This window comes from Schistocerca americana, chromosome 3 (genome assembly GCF_021461395.2).
Source record: "Schistocerca americana isolate TAMUIC-IGC-003095 chromosome 3, iqSchAmer2.1, whole genome shotgun sequence".
Taxonomy (NCBI): Eukaryota; Metazoa; Arthropoda; class Insecta; order Orthoptera; family Acrididae; genus Schistocerca; species Schistocerca americana.
Window position 1 is genome coordinate 315,348,867 of NC_060121.1, and position 22,779 is coordinate 315,371,645.

General features: G+C 44.7%; 1 protein-coding gene across 2 annotated transcripts in view; it reads left to right on the forward strand.

Moving 5' to 3' along the window:
- The window catches only part of LOC124605346 (collagen alpha-1(XVIII) chain-like), a 650,709-nt gene that overhangs the window by 517,837 nt on the left and 110,093 nt on the right, over positions 1 to 22,779 (forward strand). For both annotated transcript variants that reach the window (XM_047136964.1, XM_047136965.1), the window contains exons 10-13: positions 731 to 817; positions 5,730 to 5,804; positions 13,077 to 13,115; positions 17,970 to 18,060. In XM_047136964.1, the coding sequence (XP_046992920.1) occupies positions 731 to 817; positions 5,730 to 5,804; positions 13,077 to 13,115; positions 17,970 to 18,060 (292 nt within the window). The remainder of the gene's footprint in view (positions 1 to 730; positions 818 to 5,729; positions 5,805 to 13,076; positions 13,116 to 17,969; positions 18,061 to 22,779) is intronic.

The window sequence follows — 22,779 nt, forward strand, 5'->3', positions numbered from 1 at the left end:
GAGGCAGGATTCGAAACTGCGACCGTATCGGTCGCGCGGTTCCAGACTGAAGCGCCTAGAACCGCTCGGCCACACCGGCCGGCTTTAGGATCTCTTTCCGCCCGCAGTGATGTCAGAATTTGACGTTTTACCGAATTCCGGATATTCACGGTACAATCGTGAAATAGTCGTACGGGAAAATCCCCACTTCCTCGCTATCTCGGAGATGCTGGTCCCATCGCTCGTGCCCCGACTATAACACCACGTTCAGACTCGCTTAATTCTTGTTAACCTGCCATTGTAGCAGCAGTAACCGATCTAACAACAGCGCCAGACACTTAATGCCTTATACGGGCGTTGCCGATCGCAGTACCGTATTCTGCCTGTTTACATATCTCTGTATTTGAGTACGCTTGCCTATACCAGTGTGGCGCTTCAGTGTACATGCAAAAGGATAATAGACTCAATAAAGATTCTCTCCAGTGACTTCGACACTAAACTGGGAAACAGAATTTTCGTAATGAAAATGCATATTGTTATTTGCAACAAGCAATCGAATGCTCTCACCACCCGAGTCACAGTGGTACGTAAAACTTCTAAATGCAGCTGGAATAGAGAATTCCGATTCGAACCGAGAGACTTCCCCTGTAGTGTAAGATGACTATGTTCTAGATATTAAATAGTTGTAGTTACAGGACCAGCAGACAGTACTAAAGGAATCTGCATGCATAGTGTGTGGTTCTTGTTACAGGGTCCACCAGGGGAGTCGATGCAGGGCCCTCCAGGTCCGCCTGGACCACAGGGACCACCGGGCCCCGTTCCAGAGCTGGATCCTGAGGTGAGTGCCAGCATGCTCTGCTCTCTTTTTATCCTCGCATTTTGGAGTTGGGGAGCTGTCGGCAGCTATTCTTGTTGTTGTGGTCTTCAGTCCTGAGACTGGTTTGATGCAGCTCTCCATGCTACTCTATCCTGTGCAAGCTGCTTCATCTCGCAGTACCTACTGCAACCTTCTAAATCTGCTAAGTGTATTCATCTCTTGGTGTCCCTCTACGATTTTTACCCTCCACTCTGCCCTCCAATACCAAATTGGTGATCCCTTGATGACTCAGAATATGCCCTACCAACCGATCCCTTCTCCTAGTCAAGTTGTGCCACAAATTTCTCTTCTCTCCAATTCTATTCAATATTTCCTCATTAGTTATGTGATCTACCCATCCAATCTTCAGCATTCTTCTGTAGCAACACATTTCGAAAGCTTCTATTCTCTTCTTGTCTAAACTATTTATCGTCAACATACAAATACTTTCAGAAACGACTTCCTGACACTTAAATCTATGCTCGATGTTAACAAATTTATCTTCTTCAGAAACGCTTTCCTTGCCATTGCCAGTCTACATTTTATGACCTCTCTACTTCGACCATCATCAGTTATTTTGCTCCCCAAATAGCAAAACTCGTTTTCTACTTTAAGCGTCTCATTTCCTAATCTAATTCCCTCAGCATCACCCAAGTTAACTCGACTATATTCCATTATCCTTGTTTTGCTTTTGTTGATGTTCATCTTATATCCTCCTTTCAAGACGCTGTCCATTCCGTTCAACTGCTCATCCAAGTCCTTTGCTGTCTCTAACAGAATTACAATGTCATCGGCGAACCTTAAAGTTTTTATTTCTTCTCCATGGATTTTAGTACCTACTCCTAATTTTTTTTTTGTTTCCTTTACTGCTTGCTCAATATACAGATTGAATAACATCGGGGAGAGGCTACAACCCTGCAGCTATATGTCTGCTTTTATGCCTACGTCTACAGCGACTGGAACAAATTTGTGTATTTGTTTCACCCTGCCTTCTGCAAAACACAATGTATTTCTTTTTTCTATTTACCCAGACATGTTTTAACACATTTGTGTCTTCATCTTCGGGTCTCGATTTATTTCTGTAAGAAAGTTATATGACGCTCACGGTTGTTTATTTCAGGCCTAAGAACTATAACGCATGGGCTTTTTTAATTTTGCTTTGATTTCTCACCTGAAGTTGCTTAACTGGGTAAATATAGTTGTATATGTCAGCTTGCTTTTATGACTTTTTATCTACGTCTACATCTAAGTTTATATTCCCAAGCTACCGTACGGTGCATGGCAGAGGGCAGCGTGTACCACTACCAGCCATCTCCTTTGCTGTTCCACTCGCAAATAGAGCGAGCATACACGACTGTGTACAAGCCTCTACACGATCCCTAATTTCTCTTATCTTCGTGGCCCCTACGCTAAACGTACGTTGGCGGCAGTAGAATCGTTCTGCAACTGGTGTCAAATGCAGTTCTCTAAATTTCTTTAATAGTGCCTCTCGAAAAGAACGTCGCCTTCCCACCATGGTTTGAAAGTATGTCTTCTGCAGGGTAGCTGCGACCATTTGCTTAAATAGTTATTGATTTTTAAGCAATTTTTCCGAGAGTAGTACTGCTATATGTCTTGTACTTAGTTTTTCCATCCTATTTTGCATCTCTGGTGTGCTTACTGTTTTGGATGCAATTACATACACTATTTTAACATCTTTTACACGTCACCCTCATCTACATCTACATCTACATCTACATTTATACTCCGCAAGCCACCCAACGGTGTGTGCCGGAGGGCACTTTACGTGCCACTGTCATTACCTCCCTTTCCTGTTCCAGTCGCGTATGGTTCCCGGGAAGAACGACTGTCTGAAAGCCTCCGTGCACGCTCTAATCTCTCTAATTTTACATTCTTGATCTCCTCTGGAGGTATAAGTAGGGGGAAGCAATATATTCGACACCACATCCAGAAACGCACCCTCTCGAAACCTGGCGAGCAAGCTACACCGCGATGCAGAGCGCCTCTCTTGCAGAGTCTGCCACTTGAGTTTGCTAAACATCTCCCTAACGTTATCAAGCTTACCAAATAACCCTGTGACGAAACGCGCCGCTCTTCTTTGGATCTTCTCTATCTCCTCTGTCAATCCGACCTGGTACGGATCCCACACAGATGAGCAATACTCAAGTATAGGTCGAACGAGTGTTTTGTAAGCCACCTCCTTTGTTGATGGACTACATTTTCTAAGGACTCTCCCAATGAATCTCAACATGGCACCCGCCGTACGAACAATTAATTTTATATGATCATTCCACTTCAAATCGTTCCGTACGCATACTACCAGATATTTTACAGAAGTAACTGCTACCAGTGTTTGTTCCGCTATCATATAATCATACAATAAAGGATCCTTATTTCTATGTATTCGCAATACATTACATTTGTCTATGTTAAGGGTCAGTTGCCACTCCCTGCACCAAGTGCCTATCCGCTGCAGATCTTCCTGCATTTCGCTGCAATTTTCTAATGCTGCAACTTCTCTGTATACTACAGCATCATCCACGAAAAGCGGCATGGAACTTCCGACACTATCAACTAGGTCATTTATATATATTGTGAAAAGCAACGGTCCCATAACACTCCGCTGTGGCACGCCAGAGGTTACTTTAACGTCTGTAGACGTCTATCCATTGAGAACAACATGCTGTGTTCTGTTTGCTAAAAACTCTTCAATCCAGCCACACAGCTGGTCTGATATTCCGTAGGCTCTTACTTTGTTTATCAGGCGACAGTGCGGAACAGTATTGAACGCCTTCCGGAAGTCAAGGAAAATGGCATCTACTTGGGAGCCTGTATCTAATATTTTCTGGGTCTCATGAATAAATAAAGCTAGTTGGGTCCCACACGATCGCTGTTTCCGGAATTCACGTTGATTCCTACAGAGTAGATTCAGGGTTTCCAGAAATGACATGATACGCGAGCAAAAAACATGTTCTAAAATTCTACAAGAGATCGACGTAAGAGATATAGGTCTATAGTTTTGCGCATCTGCTCGACGACCCTTCTTGAAGACTGGGACTATCTGTGCTCTTTTCCAATCATTTGGAACCCTCCGTTCCTCTAGAGACTTGCGGTACACGGCTGTTAGAAGGGGGGCAAGTTCTTTCGCGTACTCTGTGTAGAATCGAATTGGTATCCCGTCAGGTCCAGTGGACTTTCCTCTGTTGAGTGATTCCAGTTGCTTTTCTATTCCTTGGACAATTATTTCGATGTCAGCCATTCTTTCGTTTGTGCGAGGATTTAGAGAAGGAACTGCAGTGCGGTCTTCCTCTGCGAAACAGCTTTGGAAAAAGGTGTTTAGTATTTCAGCTTTACGCGTGTCATCCTCTGTTTCAATGCCATCATCATCCCGGAGTGTCTGGATATGCTGTTTCGAGCCACTTACTGATTTAACGTAAGACCAGAACTTCCTAGGATTTTCTGTCAAGTCGGTACATAGAATTTTACTTTCGAATTCACTGAACGCTTCACGCATAGCCCTCCTTACGCTAACTTTGACATCGTTTAGCTTCTGTTTGTCTGAGAGGTTTTGGCTGCGTTTAAACTTGGAGTGAAGCTCTCTTTGCTTTCGCAGTAGTTTCCTAACTTTGTTGTTGTACCACGGTGGGTTTTTCCCGTCTCTCACAGTTTTACTCGGCACGTACCTGTCTAAAACGCATTTTACGATTGCCATGAACTTTTTCCATAAACACTCAACACTGTCAGTGTGGAACAGAAATTTTCGTTTTGATCTGTTAGGTAGTCTGAAATCTGCCTCCTATTACTCTTACTAAACAGATAAACCTTCCTCCCTTTCTTTATATTCCCATTTACTCCATATTCAGGGATGCTGCAACGGCCTTATGATCATTGATTCCCTGTTTTGCGCTTACAGAGTCGAAATGTTCGGGTCTGTTTGTTACCAGTAGGTCCAAGATGTTATCTCCACGAGTCGGTTCTGTGTTTAATTCTCGAGGTAATTTTCGGATAGTGCACTCAGTATAATGTCACTCGATGCTCTGTCCCTACCACCCGTCCTAAACATCTGAGTGTCCCAGTCTACATCTGGTACACTGAAATCTCCACCTAACACAATAACATGCCGAGGAAATTTATGTTAAATGTATTCCAGATTTTCTCTCAGTTGTTCTGCCACTAATGCTGCTGAACCGGAAGGTCGGTAAAAGGAGCCAATTATTAACCTAGCTCGGTTGTTGAGTGTAACCTCCACCCATAATAATTCACAAGAACTATCCACTTCTATTTCACTACAGGATAAGCTACTACTAACAGCGACAAACACGCCGCCACCGGTTGTATGCAATCTATCCTTTCTAAACACCGTCTGTGCCTTTTTAAAAATTTCGGCAGAATTTATCTCTGGCTTCAGCCAGCTTTCCATACCAATAACGATTTCAGCTTCGGTGCTTTCTATCAGCGCTTGAAGTTCCGGTACTTTACCAACGCAGCTTCGACAGTTTACAATTACAATACCGATTGCTGCTTGGTCCCCGCATGTCCTGACTTTGCCCCGCACCCTTTGAGGCTGTTGCCTTTTCTGTACTTGCCCGAGGCCATCTAACCTAAAAAAACCGCCCAGTCCACACCACACAACCCCTGCTACCCGTGTAGCCGCCTGCTGTGTGTAGTGGACTCCTGACCTATCCAGCGGAATCCGAAACCCCACCACCCTAAGGCGCAAGTCGAGTTCCTGTGTAATCATCAAGACCGTGGGTCCCTTATATCAACACACTCAGAAAATATCTCCGAACCGCTTCATTTGAGTTCGGCTTACCCTGTATATACACCAACCTCTGTTAATAGAGAGAAAAGTGTACATATGTGCAAAACATTTGATCAGCGTACTCTGTTACAGAAGCTTCGTGGACCACCTGGACCACCTGGCCCGCCGGGCGTCTGCGACTGCAAGGAATCTAACGAAACCATCTACGTGAGTATCTTCCCTACGCACGCTATACCTCTTAGCTAATGAGTGTTCACTCTCTCACCTCTTGTTACTTTCAAATATTTCGATTCGCATCCCGAATTTTACGATCTTGAAAAGCCTACAGTTTTTATAAAAATCTACGAGTATCAAGTGACTGCAGTTGGAATCTGTGTCTGCCGATAAGTATTATAATAATCTTATTTACTGCATCTCTGACTCGTTTGATGGTAATGGTCCATACTACTCTCCATCAATTTAAGTTACGTATTGAAAAACTGGAACGAACAAAATGAAATTTCACAACAGTAAGAGTGTTAGTGAATGACACAAGGGCTAGTCTAAGGAAGAACAGTAGCATCAGCAGAGGGGAGAATGGTGTCGTAATAGCTTAATAATTGTGTAGTTTGTGATCGATGACAGGATACTAATATTTGTTTAACAAGGGCGCCATCAGACCTGTTAAATATTTTCTTTTCAAGTGACGGGCCCTAGTTTACGAGAAAATCGATGTTTCAGTCTTATGCGTACCCCCTACACTAGTAACGTTAGACATGTTACGATCAAGCGAAAGTACTTCAGCGTGTAAGAGTCAGGTCTATCACGCTGGCGTTACAGGTTCAAATCACCCGGTGTACTAATTTTTTTTCTTTTTTTCGACTTCATCGTACAGAACACATTAAATAGTAAATTAAATATCACGCATAGTGATTCAAAACTAGTTATTTTCGCTGTAGTAACTTCAGTAATCTATCAGTCACTACCACAAACTTTCCTCAAATATGTGTTTCGTTTGTGGTAAAGACACTAACGAGGAAATGGGATTGCAATATTAGAGGTGCTAGCACATGCTGACAACGTTCAGTAAAACTGATAAGGTACTGAATGAAGGGGTTTGTTTGTGATACGTAGTAAAGGCAATGTTTGAACCGTTGCTGGGATGTGAGAGTGAGAAAAGGATCGGATAAATACTTATTTATTTAATGTGATATGTCCTCTCTTACACCTAATTAGGCGTTGTACACATTTTACACACGATCTAAGATACGCAGGTTACGCAACATTTAGAAATTAAAAATTACAAATAGCACAGACAAAGAAACACACAGTTAATATCCCTTCTTGATAATCACAACAATAAATTACGAGAAGGTGTGTTTTAATTATTACCGCCATTAGCAATGAGCGTGAGAGAAAGAGGTGGAAGATGGAGAAGAAATAGGAACGTGATGACACACAGTTAATGAATAGGCTGTAAGGGAAAAGAAGATTGCGTGACTCATAGAGAAAGAAAAAGAGAAAGAAGCATTACTGGGAGAAGATAGGAACATTGGCTTCGCTGTTTGACAGAGGGGAAATTGGCCACATACGTTAATTTTCGGGGAAATTTTATGAGGACGCCATAAGGAACCGCTTCGACTTCTTGTTAAGAGCAGTAGGGCACTGAATTGTGCGTAGAGTGCAGGGCGGCTTGTTCCAGAGGCGGATAGCAGCAGTACAGAAAGGGTGTGGCAATACTTCTGTATTATGAATGGGCACAGCTGGACCTTGTGTTTCGGTTATGACGAGACGACGGGTCTTTAATCTCTGATGTACTGCGGTGTTTGTGCACTGAGCGGCCGATGAAGCAGACATAACCTAAGGTAGACACGTAACTTGGCTGTCCGACACCACCCTAACTGCCGGCCGCGGTGGCCGTGCGGTTCTAGGCGCTGCAGTCCGGAACCGCGTGATCGCTACGGTCGCAGGTTCGAATCCTGCCTCGGGCATGGATGTGTGTGATGTCCTTAGGTTAGTTATGTTCAAGTAGTTCTAAGTTCTAGGGGACTGATGACCTAAGATGTTAAGTCCCATAGTGCTCAGGCCCCCCCCCCCCCCCCCCACCCTAACTTAGCGCATCAAGCACTGACACGGCAAGGTAGACAAATGTTGCAGATGTAACGCCCACAAGCGTTCATGGTTAGTTCTAACTGTCTAGTTTTCTCACTACTCGTACCGTGTCGAATTACATCACAATAGTGGAGTGGTATAAGAAGGTCGCTGCTACTATTAAAAAATTTTATTCAGATAGACGACCGGTCTCGCAAACTATATTTCCATCTTCAGCTGTTTATCCGCATACAAATGTATGAAGCAACTTATCAGAATTATGGCAATGGCAGGTAATGAAAAATAAAAGCGACTAGGTTTGTGTCTACTTATACAATCAATCCATAGAAGCGATCTGTTTAAAAGCCGGGAAAAACGCATTACCCAACATTCTCATCAGGGTATTTATAATTTCTAACTCGCAAATGTGCGAACTTCCACAAATACAGGGTGATCAAAAAGTCAGTATAAATTTGAAAACTGAATAAATCACGGAATAATGTAGATAGAGAGGTACAAATTGACACACATGCTTGGAATAACATGGGGTTTTATTAGAACCAAAACAAAATACAAACATTCAAAAAATGTCCTACAGATGGCGCTTCATCTGATCAGAATAGCAATAATTAGCATAACAAAGTAAGACAAAGCAAAGATGATGTTCTTTACAGGACATGCTCAATATGTCCACCATCATTCCTCAATAATAGCTGTAGTCGAGGAATAATATTGTAAACAGCACTGTAAAGCATGTCCGGAGTTATGGTGACGCATTGGCGACGGATGTTGTCTTTCAGCATCCCTAGAGATGTGGGTCGATCACGATACACTTGCGACTTCAGGTAACCCCAAAGCCAATAATCGCACGGACTGAGGTCTGGGGACCTGGGAGACCAAGCATGACGAAAGTGGCGGCTGAGCACACGATCATCAAAAATGGTTCAAATGGCTCTGAGCACTATGGGACTTAACTTCTGAGGTCATCAGTCGCCTAGAACTTAGAACTAATTAAACCTAACTAACCTGAGGACATCACACAAATCCATGCCCGAGGCAGGATTCGAACCTGCGACCGTAGCGGTCGCTCGGTTCCAGATTGGAGCGCCTAGAACTGCACGGCCACTCCGGCCGGCCACACGATCATCACCAAACGACGCGCGCAAGAGATCTTTCACGCGTCTAGCAATATGGGGTGGAACGCCATCCTGCATAAACATCGTACGTTCCAGCAGGTGTTTATCAGCCTGGCTGGGGATGATGCGATTCTGCAACATATCGGCGTACCTCTCACCCGTCACGGTAGCAGTTACCTGCTGTCCAGCGCCACCTGTCGGACATTTTGTGAACTTTGTTTTTTTTTGTTCTAATAAAACCCCATGTCATTCCAAGCATGTGTGTCAATTTTTCCCCCTCTATCTACATTATTCCGTGGTTTATTAAGTTTACAAATTTATACTGACTTTTTTATCACCCAGTAGAATAAAGAGGGCCAAGGCCACCCTAAAACTAAACAAGGACCTGATGAAAATGTAAATAGCGGGAACGTAGTGGGTATTAAATTAATAATTTATAAAAATATTCTACAAAAGAACCGCGTTTGAAATTTTGATGGAGAAACAACTGTTAGAATAATGCCACATTTTACCTCTAGTATAGACACCGTGGGGAGGAAGCATTTCTGTTGCCGATGTTAAACTTAACCGTAAGCTGCAGCATGGACTACGCGGTAAGCCGTGCACATGCATTGTCGCAAACAAGGTGTAACTCATCACTCCGATTGAAATGTTGGGGACTGTTTGTGTATTTTTTAAAATACCTGTAACAATCAGAAATAGTACATTTTGTTTTTGAGCTACTTACGTCCAGATTAGTGCTACAATTAATTTCGAAACGTTTTCAGATATTATCGGAGTTGCTATGGGTTATTAATATCCTTACATTGAATAAATATTTGCACAGTATCTGAAAACGTTTCGAAATTAATTGTAATACTAATTTGGGCATAAGTGACTCAAAAACAGAATGTATTGTTTATCATAATTACAAGTTGTTTTCAAAAATACACAGTCTGCCACCAACTACCTTGTTACACCTTGTTTGTCACACTGTGCAGCGTGACTCTTCGCGTAGGCCACGCTGCAGCTTACGGTTAAGTTTAATATCGACAATAGAAACGCTTCCTCCCCAGACTGCCTACATTGGAGGTAACGTGTGACATTATTCTAACAGTTGTTTCTCCATCAACATTTCAGACGCGGTTCTTTGCAGAATATCTTTATAAATTATTAATTTAATATCCATTCTGTTCCCGTTTTTTAAGTTTTTATCGGATACTTGTTTACGTTTACTGTCCGCACATTTGCGAGTTAGAAATTACAAATACCTTGGTGAAAATGTTGGGTAATGTGCTTTTTCTGGCTTTTAAACAGATCGCTTCTAGGGATTGCCTGTAAGTAGACACAAACCTAACCGCTTTTATTTTCCATTACCTGACATTGTCAAATTTCTGATATGTTGTTTTATACATTTGTATACAGATAAACACCTGATCATAAAAATATAGTTTGCGAAACCGATCTGTATTTGAATAAATATTTTTAACAGTAGCAACGATCCTTTCATTCAGCGCGGAATATTTCGGCTGTGGATGCCCTGCGAACAAAGTGTTATGTAGAGTGGTAAAGGTTCAGTAGAACGAACTGTTTGTCTATCGGATTATAGGGTGAGAGATTTACTTCAGCTACAACCACGAAAAATATTAAGCTACTGCCTAAGTTCACTTGGCGTAACTGGAATTATTTAATAAAGAAATTTGTCATAAAAGATGGTATGATTCCCGTCAAATAAAAGATGACGTCCTTTAACTTAATTTATTCATCTTCAAAGAATAAAAAACACGTCTATCTACATTGCTCAACAAAAGTTTGGAATACTATCGTAAAATGTAATCTACAAAACTAGAGGTCTCATTGATTATGCACTTGATGCATTATCTGATTAGAGCCCATATACTGGATGGTGTTTACTACTGGCATGATTTGCGGTCTTTCAAATAGCTCAAATGGCTCTGAGCACCATGCGACTTAACTTCTGAGGTCATGAGTCGCCTAGAACTTGAAACTAGTTAAACCTAACTAACCTAAGGACATCACACACATCCATGCCCGAGGCAGGATTCGAACCTGCGACCGTAGCGGTCGCGCGGTTCCAGACTGTAGTGCCTAGAACCGCACGGCCACTTCGGCCGGCTTTTCGGTCTTTCCCCAGTCGTGTAAACATACCGCTGCCGTGGCGGCACACCGCGAACAGTCCACTACCAACATCTTCATTCAGTTTATGTTCAGCACTGCAGTAACACGCCACGTAGAGGCATACAGCATTTTGATAGAGTGAAGATAATGGCTTAACTTTCAGCAGGTCATACACAGCAACATGTTGCCGATCGGTTACGTGTCACTCAAGTGGTGTGTCTAAGAAGTGCAGAAAGTACGGAAGTCGGGAAATACGAATGATAGACCTCGCATTTTCCTTGTTTCTTTACCATGGTTCATACACTGTTCAGTCACATTAATGTGACCACCTGTCAAATGGCAGAATAACCACCTTTTGCTGTCCGCTGCGATACGTGTAGGAAGAGAGTCAACGTCCTTCTTGAAGGTACGGATAAGGATGTGGTTCAAATGGCTCAAAGCACTATGGGAGGTAACCAGTCCCCTAGATGTAGAACTACGTAAACCTAACTAACCTAATGACATCACACACATCCATGCCCGAGGCAGGATTCGAAACTGCGACCGTAGCAGCAGCGTGTTTCCGGATTGAAGCGCCTAGAACCACTCGGCTACTGCGGCCGGCTGATAAGGATGTGGAGCCATGCTACCCTAGAGCCGTGGCCAGCTGCCCTGCGTTTCTCGGTTGATGATCCGTGGCGCGAACAGCCCGATCGAGGTCGTCCTACAGACTTTCGATTGGAATTAATTACGGGGAGTTTGGTAGCCAGGGGAGTACGGTTAACCCCTGATGCCCTTCGTACCATGCACGTCCGCTGCGAGCTGTGTTACACGTTGCGTTGCCCTGGTCGTAGATGTCACCGTGCCGATGAAAAACAAACCACATGTAGGGGTGGACATATTCTCCAGGGCCAGATGCATACTTGTATTGATCCACTGTGCCTTCTACAACGTTGAGATCGTGCAGGGAATGTCACGAAAACATTCCCCAGGCCATGACGCATGCGGGGTGTTTGCCTTCAGACGTTTCACGTCGTACGTACCATCGACCATCTGTCCGGTGGAGCATAACATCTGGAAAGGCCACATGTCGCCTCCTATTGGACGTCCAGTTGCGGTTGTGTTCAAATGCCATCCTTCGTCGCCAATGAACAGCAGTCAGCATGGGTGCATGACCCAGGCGCCTGCTGCGGAGGCACATATGCAGCAACGTTCGCTGAACATTAGTTGAGGAGACGCTGTTGGTGGCCCCTTGGTTCATGAGGGCGGTCAGTTGCTCAACAGTTGTACCTCCACTCGCCGGTACACACCTCCGCAGCCGTCAATCACATATGGACCGTGGTGCACCACGCTTGCCTCGGCGCCGGTTTTGCATAGCGTCATTTTGCCATGCACCACTCCGTGCACTTTAACCGTGGCAGCACTACACCAAACCGTTTCGTAAATGCATCCACCCTTGGCCTGAAAGCCAGCGAGGGTTGGGTTGGGTTGGGTTGTTGTGGGGGAGGAGACCAGACAGCGAGGTCATCGGTATCATCGGATTGGGGAAGGACGGGGGAGGAAGTCGACCATGTCCTTTAAAAGGAACCATCCCCGCATTTGCCTCGAGCGATTTAGGGAAATCACGGAAAACCTAAATCAGGATGGCCGGACGCGGGAATCAACCGTCGTCCTCCCGAATGCGAGTCCAGTGTGGTAACCACTGCGCCACCTCGCTCGGTGAAAGCCAGTGATCATGTCGTTTTGGACGTCAGATAAATGGCTGCGTTTCCACATTACGACAATGACTGCGCTGTTTCCCGCGTTTCCCGACACACTTTATATACTCTCCAATGATAGTGCTGCGACCAGCTGTCTCTGAGTGCCGGCCGGGGTGGCCGAGCGGTTCTAGGCACTACAGTCTGGAACTGAGCGACCACTAAGGTCGCAGGTTCGAATCCTGCCTCGGGCATGGATGTGTGTGATGTCCTTAGGTTGGTTAGGTTTAAGTAGTTCTAAGTTCTAGGCGACTGATGACCTCAGAAGTTAAGTCCCACAGTGCTCAGAGCCATAAACCATTTGTCTCTGAGTGGTTATTGCAAGTAGACGTCGAACACAGCTGGGTCACATTAATGTGACTGGACCGTGTACTACAATACGAAATGAATTCACTGTACTTCTTTTTGTAATGTTTCAGGACGGTTATCCCATTGAAGTAGAACCGGCTCCAATTCCGGTAAGTGTTTAGCAGTACGCTTTTTTCTGTAAGGGTTTATGACCTTCCATCTGTTTGTTTCCTATAACATGCTTACGCAATGACCGCTAAGACATTCACAAGTAGATTACGAGATGTAGTCACAGTGTTTTAATTATAACCTCGAAAAGAATTAAGTTATCCAATTAATTTGTTCGTTTGCAGCTACAGGTCTGCAGTCTAGGGGAGCCAAATCAAAATGGCGCAGCCCACTGATGACATGGAATTGGCTCATGTAGCGGCCTGCTATGGCACTGTGACGCGGTAATCTCAATGTGCAGACCTGTAGTTGGAAAAAAAAAGTAACTTAATTCTTTGGAGGTTATGATTAAAACATTATGACCAGCTACGTAAATTACATGGTCTAAGTTCGTTATCGGTGATTACACAACTCTAGTAAGCAAAAGAATAAATACCCGACTCATGCCTACCTTAGTATGACTGTAGCAAACTGTTTAATGTCATGTCTGATCATTTGACTAAGCCTGTGAGTGGAAAACATCAGCTCCACAATGCTTGTTTATTTATATTATAATGACTTACCATAACACATTTGTTTAATTAAACATTAAAAAATAGTTACACAAGTTGAGGTGTCTATTTTTTGGCTCCAAGCTGGACATACGCTATAGGTTAGCAAACTACATTTTAATACAAAATGTTTTAGCATGAACAACGTCTTGTGGCTCCACACCCACTATAACTCTTTCAAAGTGACACTACCCAGGTAGTTGGTATATCAAAATTCAAAGTACTGTATCTGCAGAATGAACACACAGGTACCTCAGACCAAAATGATCGCTTTGTGTAACTTTAAATCTATTGAATGAGGTCCATTCAAATAAACCTGGTTAATGCGTCTACCTTTGCCTCACACGTGAGGTGGCACCGCGTAACTGCGGGTATGGTGGTGCCATCTATTGGCGGAGAGACTGACGCGTGCGCACCGTTTGATGTTGCATAGTGCGAGCGTGGTTGCTCGCCGAAGACAAAGTGGTCACACAAGTTATAGTCCAGTACCGAACATGCAGGCGACTAAACAGGAGCAAGCCCGCCCAGTTAGCCATGCGGCCTAACGCACTACTTTCCGGGCGGGAAGGCCTGCCGGTCCCCGGCACGAATCCGCCCGGCGGATTAGTGTCGAGGTCCGGCCTCCCGGCCAGTCTGTGTATGGTTTTTAAGGCGGTTTTCCATCTGCCTCGGCGAATGCGGGCTGGTTCCCCATTTTCCGCTTTAGGTACACTATATCGGCGATTGCTGCGCAAACACTGCGTACACCATTATTACTCTACCACGCAAACATTTAGGGTTACACTCGTCTGGTATGAGCTGTTCCCGGGGGGTCCACTGGGGGCAGAACCGCACAATAAGCCTGGGTTCGGAGTGGGGCGGCGGTGGGGTGAGTGGACAGCTGTAGCCTGTTGTGGGGTTGTGAACCAGTGAGGGCTACGGCGGGCTCCGTCGTTTCTCGGTCCCCAGTTCCATACAATACAACACAATACAAGCATGTAGAAAGTGAAGTAATTCGATTTTTGGCGGCGAAGGGGTTTGGAGGCCGTGAAATGTATCGACGGATGAAGGCTGTGTACGGTGACTTCAGTCTGAGTCATTCAAGTGTTGTGGAATGGCGCAAACGATTCCTTGAGGTGCGCGAGTCACTGGAAGACGATGCTCGTCCTGGATAGGCTCATCGTGTCAACACACCGGAAATGGTTGCCGAAGTGAATGCTTTAGTCTTGGACAACCGCAGGATCACCGTGGACGAGATCCATCGGTTACTGAGTATTAGCGTGGGCACCGCCCACACCATAATTCATCAACACTTGCACTTTCAAAAAGTCTGTCCGCAGTGGGTTCCCCACCAGCGCTACATTCGAATTTCGCTGTCTTTGAGTCATCTGCTACGTTATCATGAGGAGTACTACGGATTTCTGTCGCGTATTGTCCCAGGTGATGAAACATGGTATCACCATTTTGAATTCGGAAACCAAGCGTCAGAGCAAGCACTGCAAACATGCGACTTCACCACCTCCAAAGAAATCAAAGGCCGTGCATATCAGTTCCGATAAGGTCATGGTCTCCTTCTTTTTTTTGACCACAAGGGCCCACTGCTTGTCGAGTTCCTGGAAAGGGAACCACCATCAATGCCCAGCGCTATCAAGCCACTTAACAGAACCTTAGACGAGCCATCAAGTCATAACGCCGAGGCATGTTGTCCAATGGCGTTATCCTGCAGCATGATAATGCCCGCCCACACACGGCCAATGTGGAGAAGATGAAATTGCAGCAGTTCCGGTGGGAAACGCTGGAACATCCACCGTACAGTACCGACCTTTCACCGTGTGACTTCCATGTGTTTGGACCTCTAAAACAAGCTAATCGCGGACATCGATTCTCAACGAAGTGTGTGACTGGATCCAGGCCTGGACCCGACAGCAGCCTACTAGCTTCTTCAAGGATGGAATCAACCGGATAGTGTCGCAATGGGATAAAGGTGCCAACAGTTTTGGCGACTATTTTTGAGTATGTGTATTGTGTATAACTACATTTTTGAGTTAATAAAATCGGTACCGTTACTTTACACTAGTGACCAGATTTCATTTGAATGCCCCTTATAAAAGTGACAAAAGCTATCTATCACAGGCATATGTAGGACCCAAGAGTCATTGTACGCCCCTACATGGCGATACTGAGAACGCCAGTGACATCACAGCTGGTGGCCAGAGTATATGAGGATGTATCAGCAGCCCTCTAGCAGCTGCTTAATTTGTCAAAATGCAAAGAGTGCTCGGTCGAAAGCACAAGGGGTTTTGCGTACTTGACACAGCTACAAGCACGAAAACGTTTTATCGCAGGTATGGAATAAGTTTACAATATATTATTTATACACTACTGGCCATTAAAATTGCTACACCACGAAGATGACGTGCTACAGACGCGAAATTTAACCGACAGGAAGAAGATTCTGTAATATGCAAATGATTAGCTTTTCAGAGCATTCACACAAGGTTGGCGCCGGTGGCGACACCTATAACATGCTGACATGAGGAAAGTTTCCAACCGATTTCTCATACACAAACAGCAGTTGACCGGCGTTGCGTGGTGAAACGTTGTTGTGATGCCTCGTGTAAGGAGGAGAAATGCGTACCATCACGTTTCCGGCTTTGATAAACGTCGAATTGTAGCCTATCACGATTGCGGTTTATCGTATCGCGACATTGCTGCTCGCGTTGGTCGAGATCCAGTGACTGTTAGCAGAATATGGAATCGGTGGGTTCAGGAGGGTAATACGGAACGCCGTGCTGGATCCGAACGGCATCGTATCACTAGCAGTCGAGATGACAGGCATCTTATCCGCATGGCCTTAACGGATCGTGCAGCCACGTCTCGATCCCTGAGTCAACAGATGGAGACGTTTGCAAGACAACAACCATCTGCACGAACAGTTCGACGAAGTTTGGAGCAGCATGGACTATCAGCTCAGAGACCATGGCAGCGGTTACCCTTGACGCTGCATCACAGACAGGAGCGCCTGTGATGGTGTACTCAACGACGAACCTGGGTGCACGAATGGCAAAACGTCATATTTTCGGATGAATTCAGGTTCTGTTTACAGCATCATGATGGTCGCATCCGTGTTTGGCGACATCGTGGTGAGCGCACATTGGAAGCGTGTATTCGTCATCGCCATACTGGCGTATCACCAGGCGTGATGGTATGGGGTGCCATTAGTTACACGTCATGGTCACCTCTTGTTCGCATTGACGGTACTTTGAACAGTGGACGTTACATTTCAGATGTGTTACGACCCGTGGCTCCACTCTTCATTCGATCCCTGCGAAACCCTACATTTCAGCAGGATAATGCACGACTGCATGTTGCAGGTCCTGTACGGGCCTTTCTGGATACAGAAAATGTTCGACTGCTGCCCTGGCCAGCATATTCTCCACATGTCCCACCAATTGAAAACGCTGAGTCAATGGTGGCCGAGCAACTGGCTCTTCACAATACGCCAATCACTATTGATGAACTGTTGTATCGTGTTGAAACTCCATGGGCAGCTGTACCTGAACACGCTCTGTTTGACTCAATGCCCAGGCGTATCAAGGCCTTTATTACGGCGAGAGATGGTTGTTCTGGGTACTGTTTCTCAGGATCTATGCACCCAAATTGCGAGAAAATGTAATCACATGTCAGTTCTAGTATAATATATTTGTCCAGTGAATACCTGTTTATCATCAGCATTTATTCTTGGTGTAGCAATTTTAATGGCCAGTAGTGTAATATCAAATTTTGTTTCCTCCATATGTTCCCTATGTCTGACAGATTTCCATCCATCTGATGAAAAGAAAGTCTGTGTGTGGCTTAACAGCAGCTACAGATATCAGAACACAAATCATTATTTATTTCTTTTGCAATCCTAATCATAAAACTACCGGGGCTTGAGAATACCACTGCAAGACAGTTACAAGAGAAACAGAAAAAAGAAGGTCCGGTAGAGACCACACACGTGTAACAATGTTTTGTAATGTTATCACTAACATTACCTTTTCTTTGAAGCATTGGTGATTAACATACAAAGGAACTGACTGCAAAGGATTCACACATAGTACACTTACAATCATAATTGACTAATATATCTATCTTGTGTAATGACCCCTTGGTGTGTAGTCTTATCCATTGAGTGTTAGAACCCTTAATCTACAAATAGCGCCCTTTCAATGTTACGTCGATTAATAATGTCCTGAGAAAGTCGAAAATATTTGTAAAACTTGTTACAATTTGTGGCGTTTCATGAGCAACACTTGGCTGAGTGTGGATTCTGCTTTCTGGCAGGGCTTGGAGACATCCCCGGGTCCACCAGGGCCCAAAGGAGACACTGGAGAAGCCGGGCCTCCAGGTCCAGCAGGGCCACCTGGACCACAAGGTGATTGTATTGTCTTGCAGTAAGCTCACCACCGGAAACTCGTGGTAGAAGTAAGTCCACAACTGGAAACTTCTGGTGAAATTTAGTCCACAACTGGAAAACTCTAGTAAAATTAAGTCCACTACTGAAAACCTCTGGTAAATGTGAGTCCACTATTGGAAACCTCTAGTAGATGTAAGTCCACTATTAGAATCCTCTCGTAGATGTGCATTCACGACAGCAAACCTGTGGCACACGTAAGTTCACTAATGGAAATCTCAGACAGACAGGCCTTTTGCAGCAATCTTACATTGTCACACTGTATGTAAAAGGGCACTATAATGTGGCAAGCATCAGGAAACAGTATGACACAAAGGACAAATAAAGTACATGCAAACGATTTCATTCTAGAATGGATAGAATACTTCTAAAAACATAATCTTTAGAGTTTTCACGATGTACACTGAGACTTCTTATATGTGTTGGAATTAGGTCTAATAGCGGATTGAAGGTACAGCCTGTCACCAATGAATGTGATGGAAACCCAAGATTAGTATATTTATTTGCGTGGTTATATAGTTGAATTGGTACTTGGAGAGTTTTAAAGCACTTGTATATAACTAGTGGTTCTACCATGCACTATGTCTAGGCGATTAGTGATGGCCCGTGATACATTCAAAACCATCACTGGTGGTCTGTTGTCCCATAGCAGATCAAAACTTATTTCAAGGAATAGTGCCCTCGTAGTACCACGAATGGAAAATGAATAGCAGCGAAATCTTAAATTCAGATTAAAATCTGTATTGAAAGGATAGCCTAGACGGTACTGCTGGTGGCGGTATATTTATTTCTGTAGAGAACTCTGTATGTAGTGAAGCTTCTCAAATTCTGAATCTGAAAGAATCTGCATAAGGTACATGTCAAAGGTGGGTGAAGCATAACATTCAGATTCTTTTATGGACCATCTGCTTTGGGAGCTCTAGTGGCCTAACGCTTGAGAGAAAATTTGGAGAATATCGAGGTCAGTTTGTCAGTTATAGAATGGGAAAGTCACACCACTAAAACTGATGCCAGAGACAGGGATTTATAAATTTATTCTGAAAATTCATTCAAACAGTGAGAGAATTGAATCAACAGGGCTACGTCTTAAATTCCCTAGTAACTAACACACCTAATCCCTTATAATCAACCAATGTAAAGAGAAAAGCGGGGGAGGGGGGGGGGGGGAAATCAGTGACAATCAGGGTGTTATAGCGTCAATTACTACAGGTATTAAAGATAATGGTAAATAATGTAGGAAAATAATACGTTTAGCAAACGTGGCATGAAATGGACTGCAGATTATATGAGCAGTCAATGTGAAATATTGTTCTGTGGGAACGGAGGTGCGGAACACAAATGGATAAAATTTAGAAGCGTTGTACAATCTTTCTTAGACAGGTATGTGCCGGGGGAGATTGTGAGGGGTTGAAAAGATCCACTGTGGTTCAACATCCTTGTTAGAAAGTGGCTACAAAAACAAAGAGAGTTCCATCACAGATTTAAGGGAATTCAAAATCTTGTTCAGGAATAAAAACTAGATGATGTCAAAATAAGTATAAGTATTGCAAGGCGAGAATCGTTTAGTGAATTGAAGTCTGAAATTTTATTGACTGATCTGACGATAAAATCATTTACTCAGTCATTCAATGACCACACTGGCACCTAAAAGGGAGATCAGACAGGTCCGAAATATTCAGTACAGGTCTTCCGAAGTAGTTTCGCTGTGGAACGATTCCTCTTTCCAAACAGTGCACGAACGCAGAAATGTCAGATATTGAGATAAGTGATCACGAAACAGAAAACATCGCTCTACACTGCTGAGGCATCTGCATATAATGAGATTCCTGAATGAATGTACACACACCAAAAAATGTTTTGCATCACCCCGGTTCCCAGAACTCTTGAAGATATACATTGACTGCAGATATTGTATCACAGACACAGTCCCTTTGACTGTTCAGAGATATCACTAAACCCGCCCAAAGATGTAAACAACCATGTATGAGCAGGACCTATTAGACGCGAGGGGGACCGACAGCCGAACAGTTCCAGCCATTCCACCAGGAAGGAGATACACAACTCGTGTTGTCTGTAGTTGAACCATGCCTAGGCGGTCAATACTGCGGTCCGATCGCATCCGCATTGTTGTTTACTTTGTGCCAGAAAGGGCTCTCAACAAGGGCGTCTCGGAGTGAACTAAAGCGTTGTTGTTCGGACATGGAGGAGATACAGAGAGACAGGAACTGTTGATGACATGCTTCGTTCAGGCCGCCCAAGGGCTACTACTGCAGTGGATGACCGATACCTACGGATTATGGCTCGGAGGAACCCTAACAGCAACGCCACCATGTTGAATAATGCTTTTCGTGCAGCCACAGGACGTCGTGTTACGACCCAAACTGTGCGCAATAGGCTGCATGATGCACAACTTCACTCCTGACGTCCACAGCGAGGTCCATCTTTGCAACGACGGTGCAGATGGGCCCAACAACATGTCGAACCGACCGTTCAGGATTGGCTTCACGTTCTCTTCACCCATGAGTGTCGCATATGCCTTCAGCCAGACAATCATCGGAGACTTGTTTGGAGGCAACCCAGTCAGGCTGAACGCCTTAGACACATTTCTCAGCGAGTGCAGCAAGGTGGAGGTTCCCTGCTGTTTTGGGGTGGCATTATGTGGGGCTGACGTACGCCGCTGGTGATCATGGAAGGCGCCATAACGGCTGTACGATACGTGAATGCCTTCCTCCGACCGATAGTGCATCCATATCGGCAGCATGTTGGCGAGGCATTCGTATTCATGGACGACAATTCGCGCCCCCATCGTGCACATCTTGTGAATGACTGCCTTCAGGATAAGGACATCGCTCGACTTGAGTGACCAGCATGTTCTCCAGACAAGAACCCTATCTTCATGCCTGGGATTTATTGAAAAGAGCTATATGAACGGCGTGACCCACCAGCCACTCTGAGGAATCTACGCCGAATCGCCGTCGAGGAGTGGAACAATCTGGACCAATAGTGCCTTTATAACCTTGTGGATAGTATGCCACGACGAGTACAGGCGTGCACGAATGCAAGAGGACGCGTTACTGGATATTAGAAGTGCCGGTGTGTACAGCTACCTGGACCACCACCTTTGAAGGTCTCGCTGTATGGTGGTACATCATGCAATGTGTGGTTTTCGTGAGCAATAAAAAGGGCGGAAATGATGTTTATGTTGATCTCTATTACAATTTTGTGTACAGTTTCCAGAACTCTCGGAACTGCGGTGACGCAAAACTTTTTTTGATGTGTGTATATGGATTATGCGAAAAACTTAGTCTCCTTCTAACAGCTGTTTACCGTAGTTTTATAGAGCAACGAACGCCATGAAGCTATTGAAGAAAGAAGGCAACTCACTGTCAGTTTCAGGGAGGCTCGTGGTGCGGATGCGCGTAATAATAGGCCAATCTGTTTTATAATTGTGTAACTCAGTGTATGTTCAAGCAAATAACCCTTTCGGAGACCGTAAGTGTCCTAAGTAGAATATACGCTGTGTTTGTTCTTTCAGAAATGTCTAAAAGAACAGACACCACATCTATAGAATTAACGCTATGGCCGCCAATGATCCCTTCCGTGCAGATGCACACCAAGCTCGAACCCTTACGGGAATTGATGAAATTCCATGAGTAATGACGCTAATGAGCAGGGGAACTAGATTCAGTAGCCTGTGGTAGAATTTGAAGTCGTGCTACGGTAACCTGTGCAGTTGTGGTGACCACTGTGTCCGAATGACGTAGTGGTAGCACATCGTCTTAGTAAGTAGGATATCCAGGTTCGAATCCCCGTCCGGCACAAATTTTCAACTTGCCTCAGTGATATAAATCAATGCTCACTGGCAGCCAGCTACCTTTAATTCCCTTGTCTTCTATGTAGAAAGCAACATGGATTCCATAAACAGAAAATTTCTGAAATTGAATACGTCCCGATAAACCTCGAGATTCAGAAATCAGTAGAGATCCCAGGTTGATGGGATGTTCTTGTCCCACATAGCACAATACTGCCCCCAAAGCCCTGAGTTCGTGGCGCGATGCCTCTTTCCAGTAGCCGCCATCCTGGATGAGAGTGTATCCAGACACGACCGTTGGCCTGATGTGCCAAAGAAAAACGTGCTTCATGTTATCAAACGGCAATTTTCCATTGATACATCGTCCAATACGCATGCTGACTCCATTCGTAACCACCGATGTCGTTGGGTCAACATGGGAAGTACACCTAGGCGTCGTTTGCTACAGAGCCCCATGTCCAACAATGCGCAGTGAACCATGTCCTCCAAAACACTTGCGCCTGCACCTGCATTGTATTCTCTCGTCATATCTGTCACAGCTTGCCACCTGTCCTGCATTACAGAGTGGGTAAGCCTCCGACTTCCACGTTCTGCGGTGAGGTGTTTACATCCAACATCTTGTCTCCTACTCGTGGTTTTAACGTCCTTCAACCACTTTCCAAATATGCTCACAATGATAACATGCGAACAGCCGAGCAGCTTCGTCGTTTCAGCCACGCTCGTTCCCATGTGCCGGGCTAAAACAACTAGTCGTCAGTAGACTTCTCAATTTGCGGCCCGTTTCATCGCTATAATGACTCCCCATTCGTCTCTGATCCGCCTGAACACTTACCATACCGGGTCATGTGCCCGTAGCACTACCAGGCGGC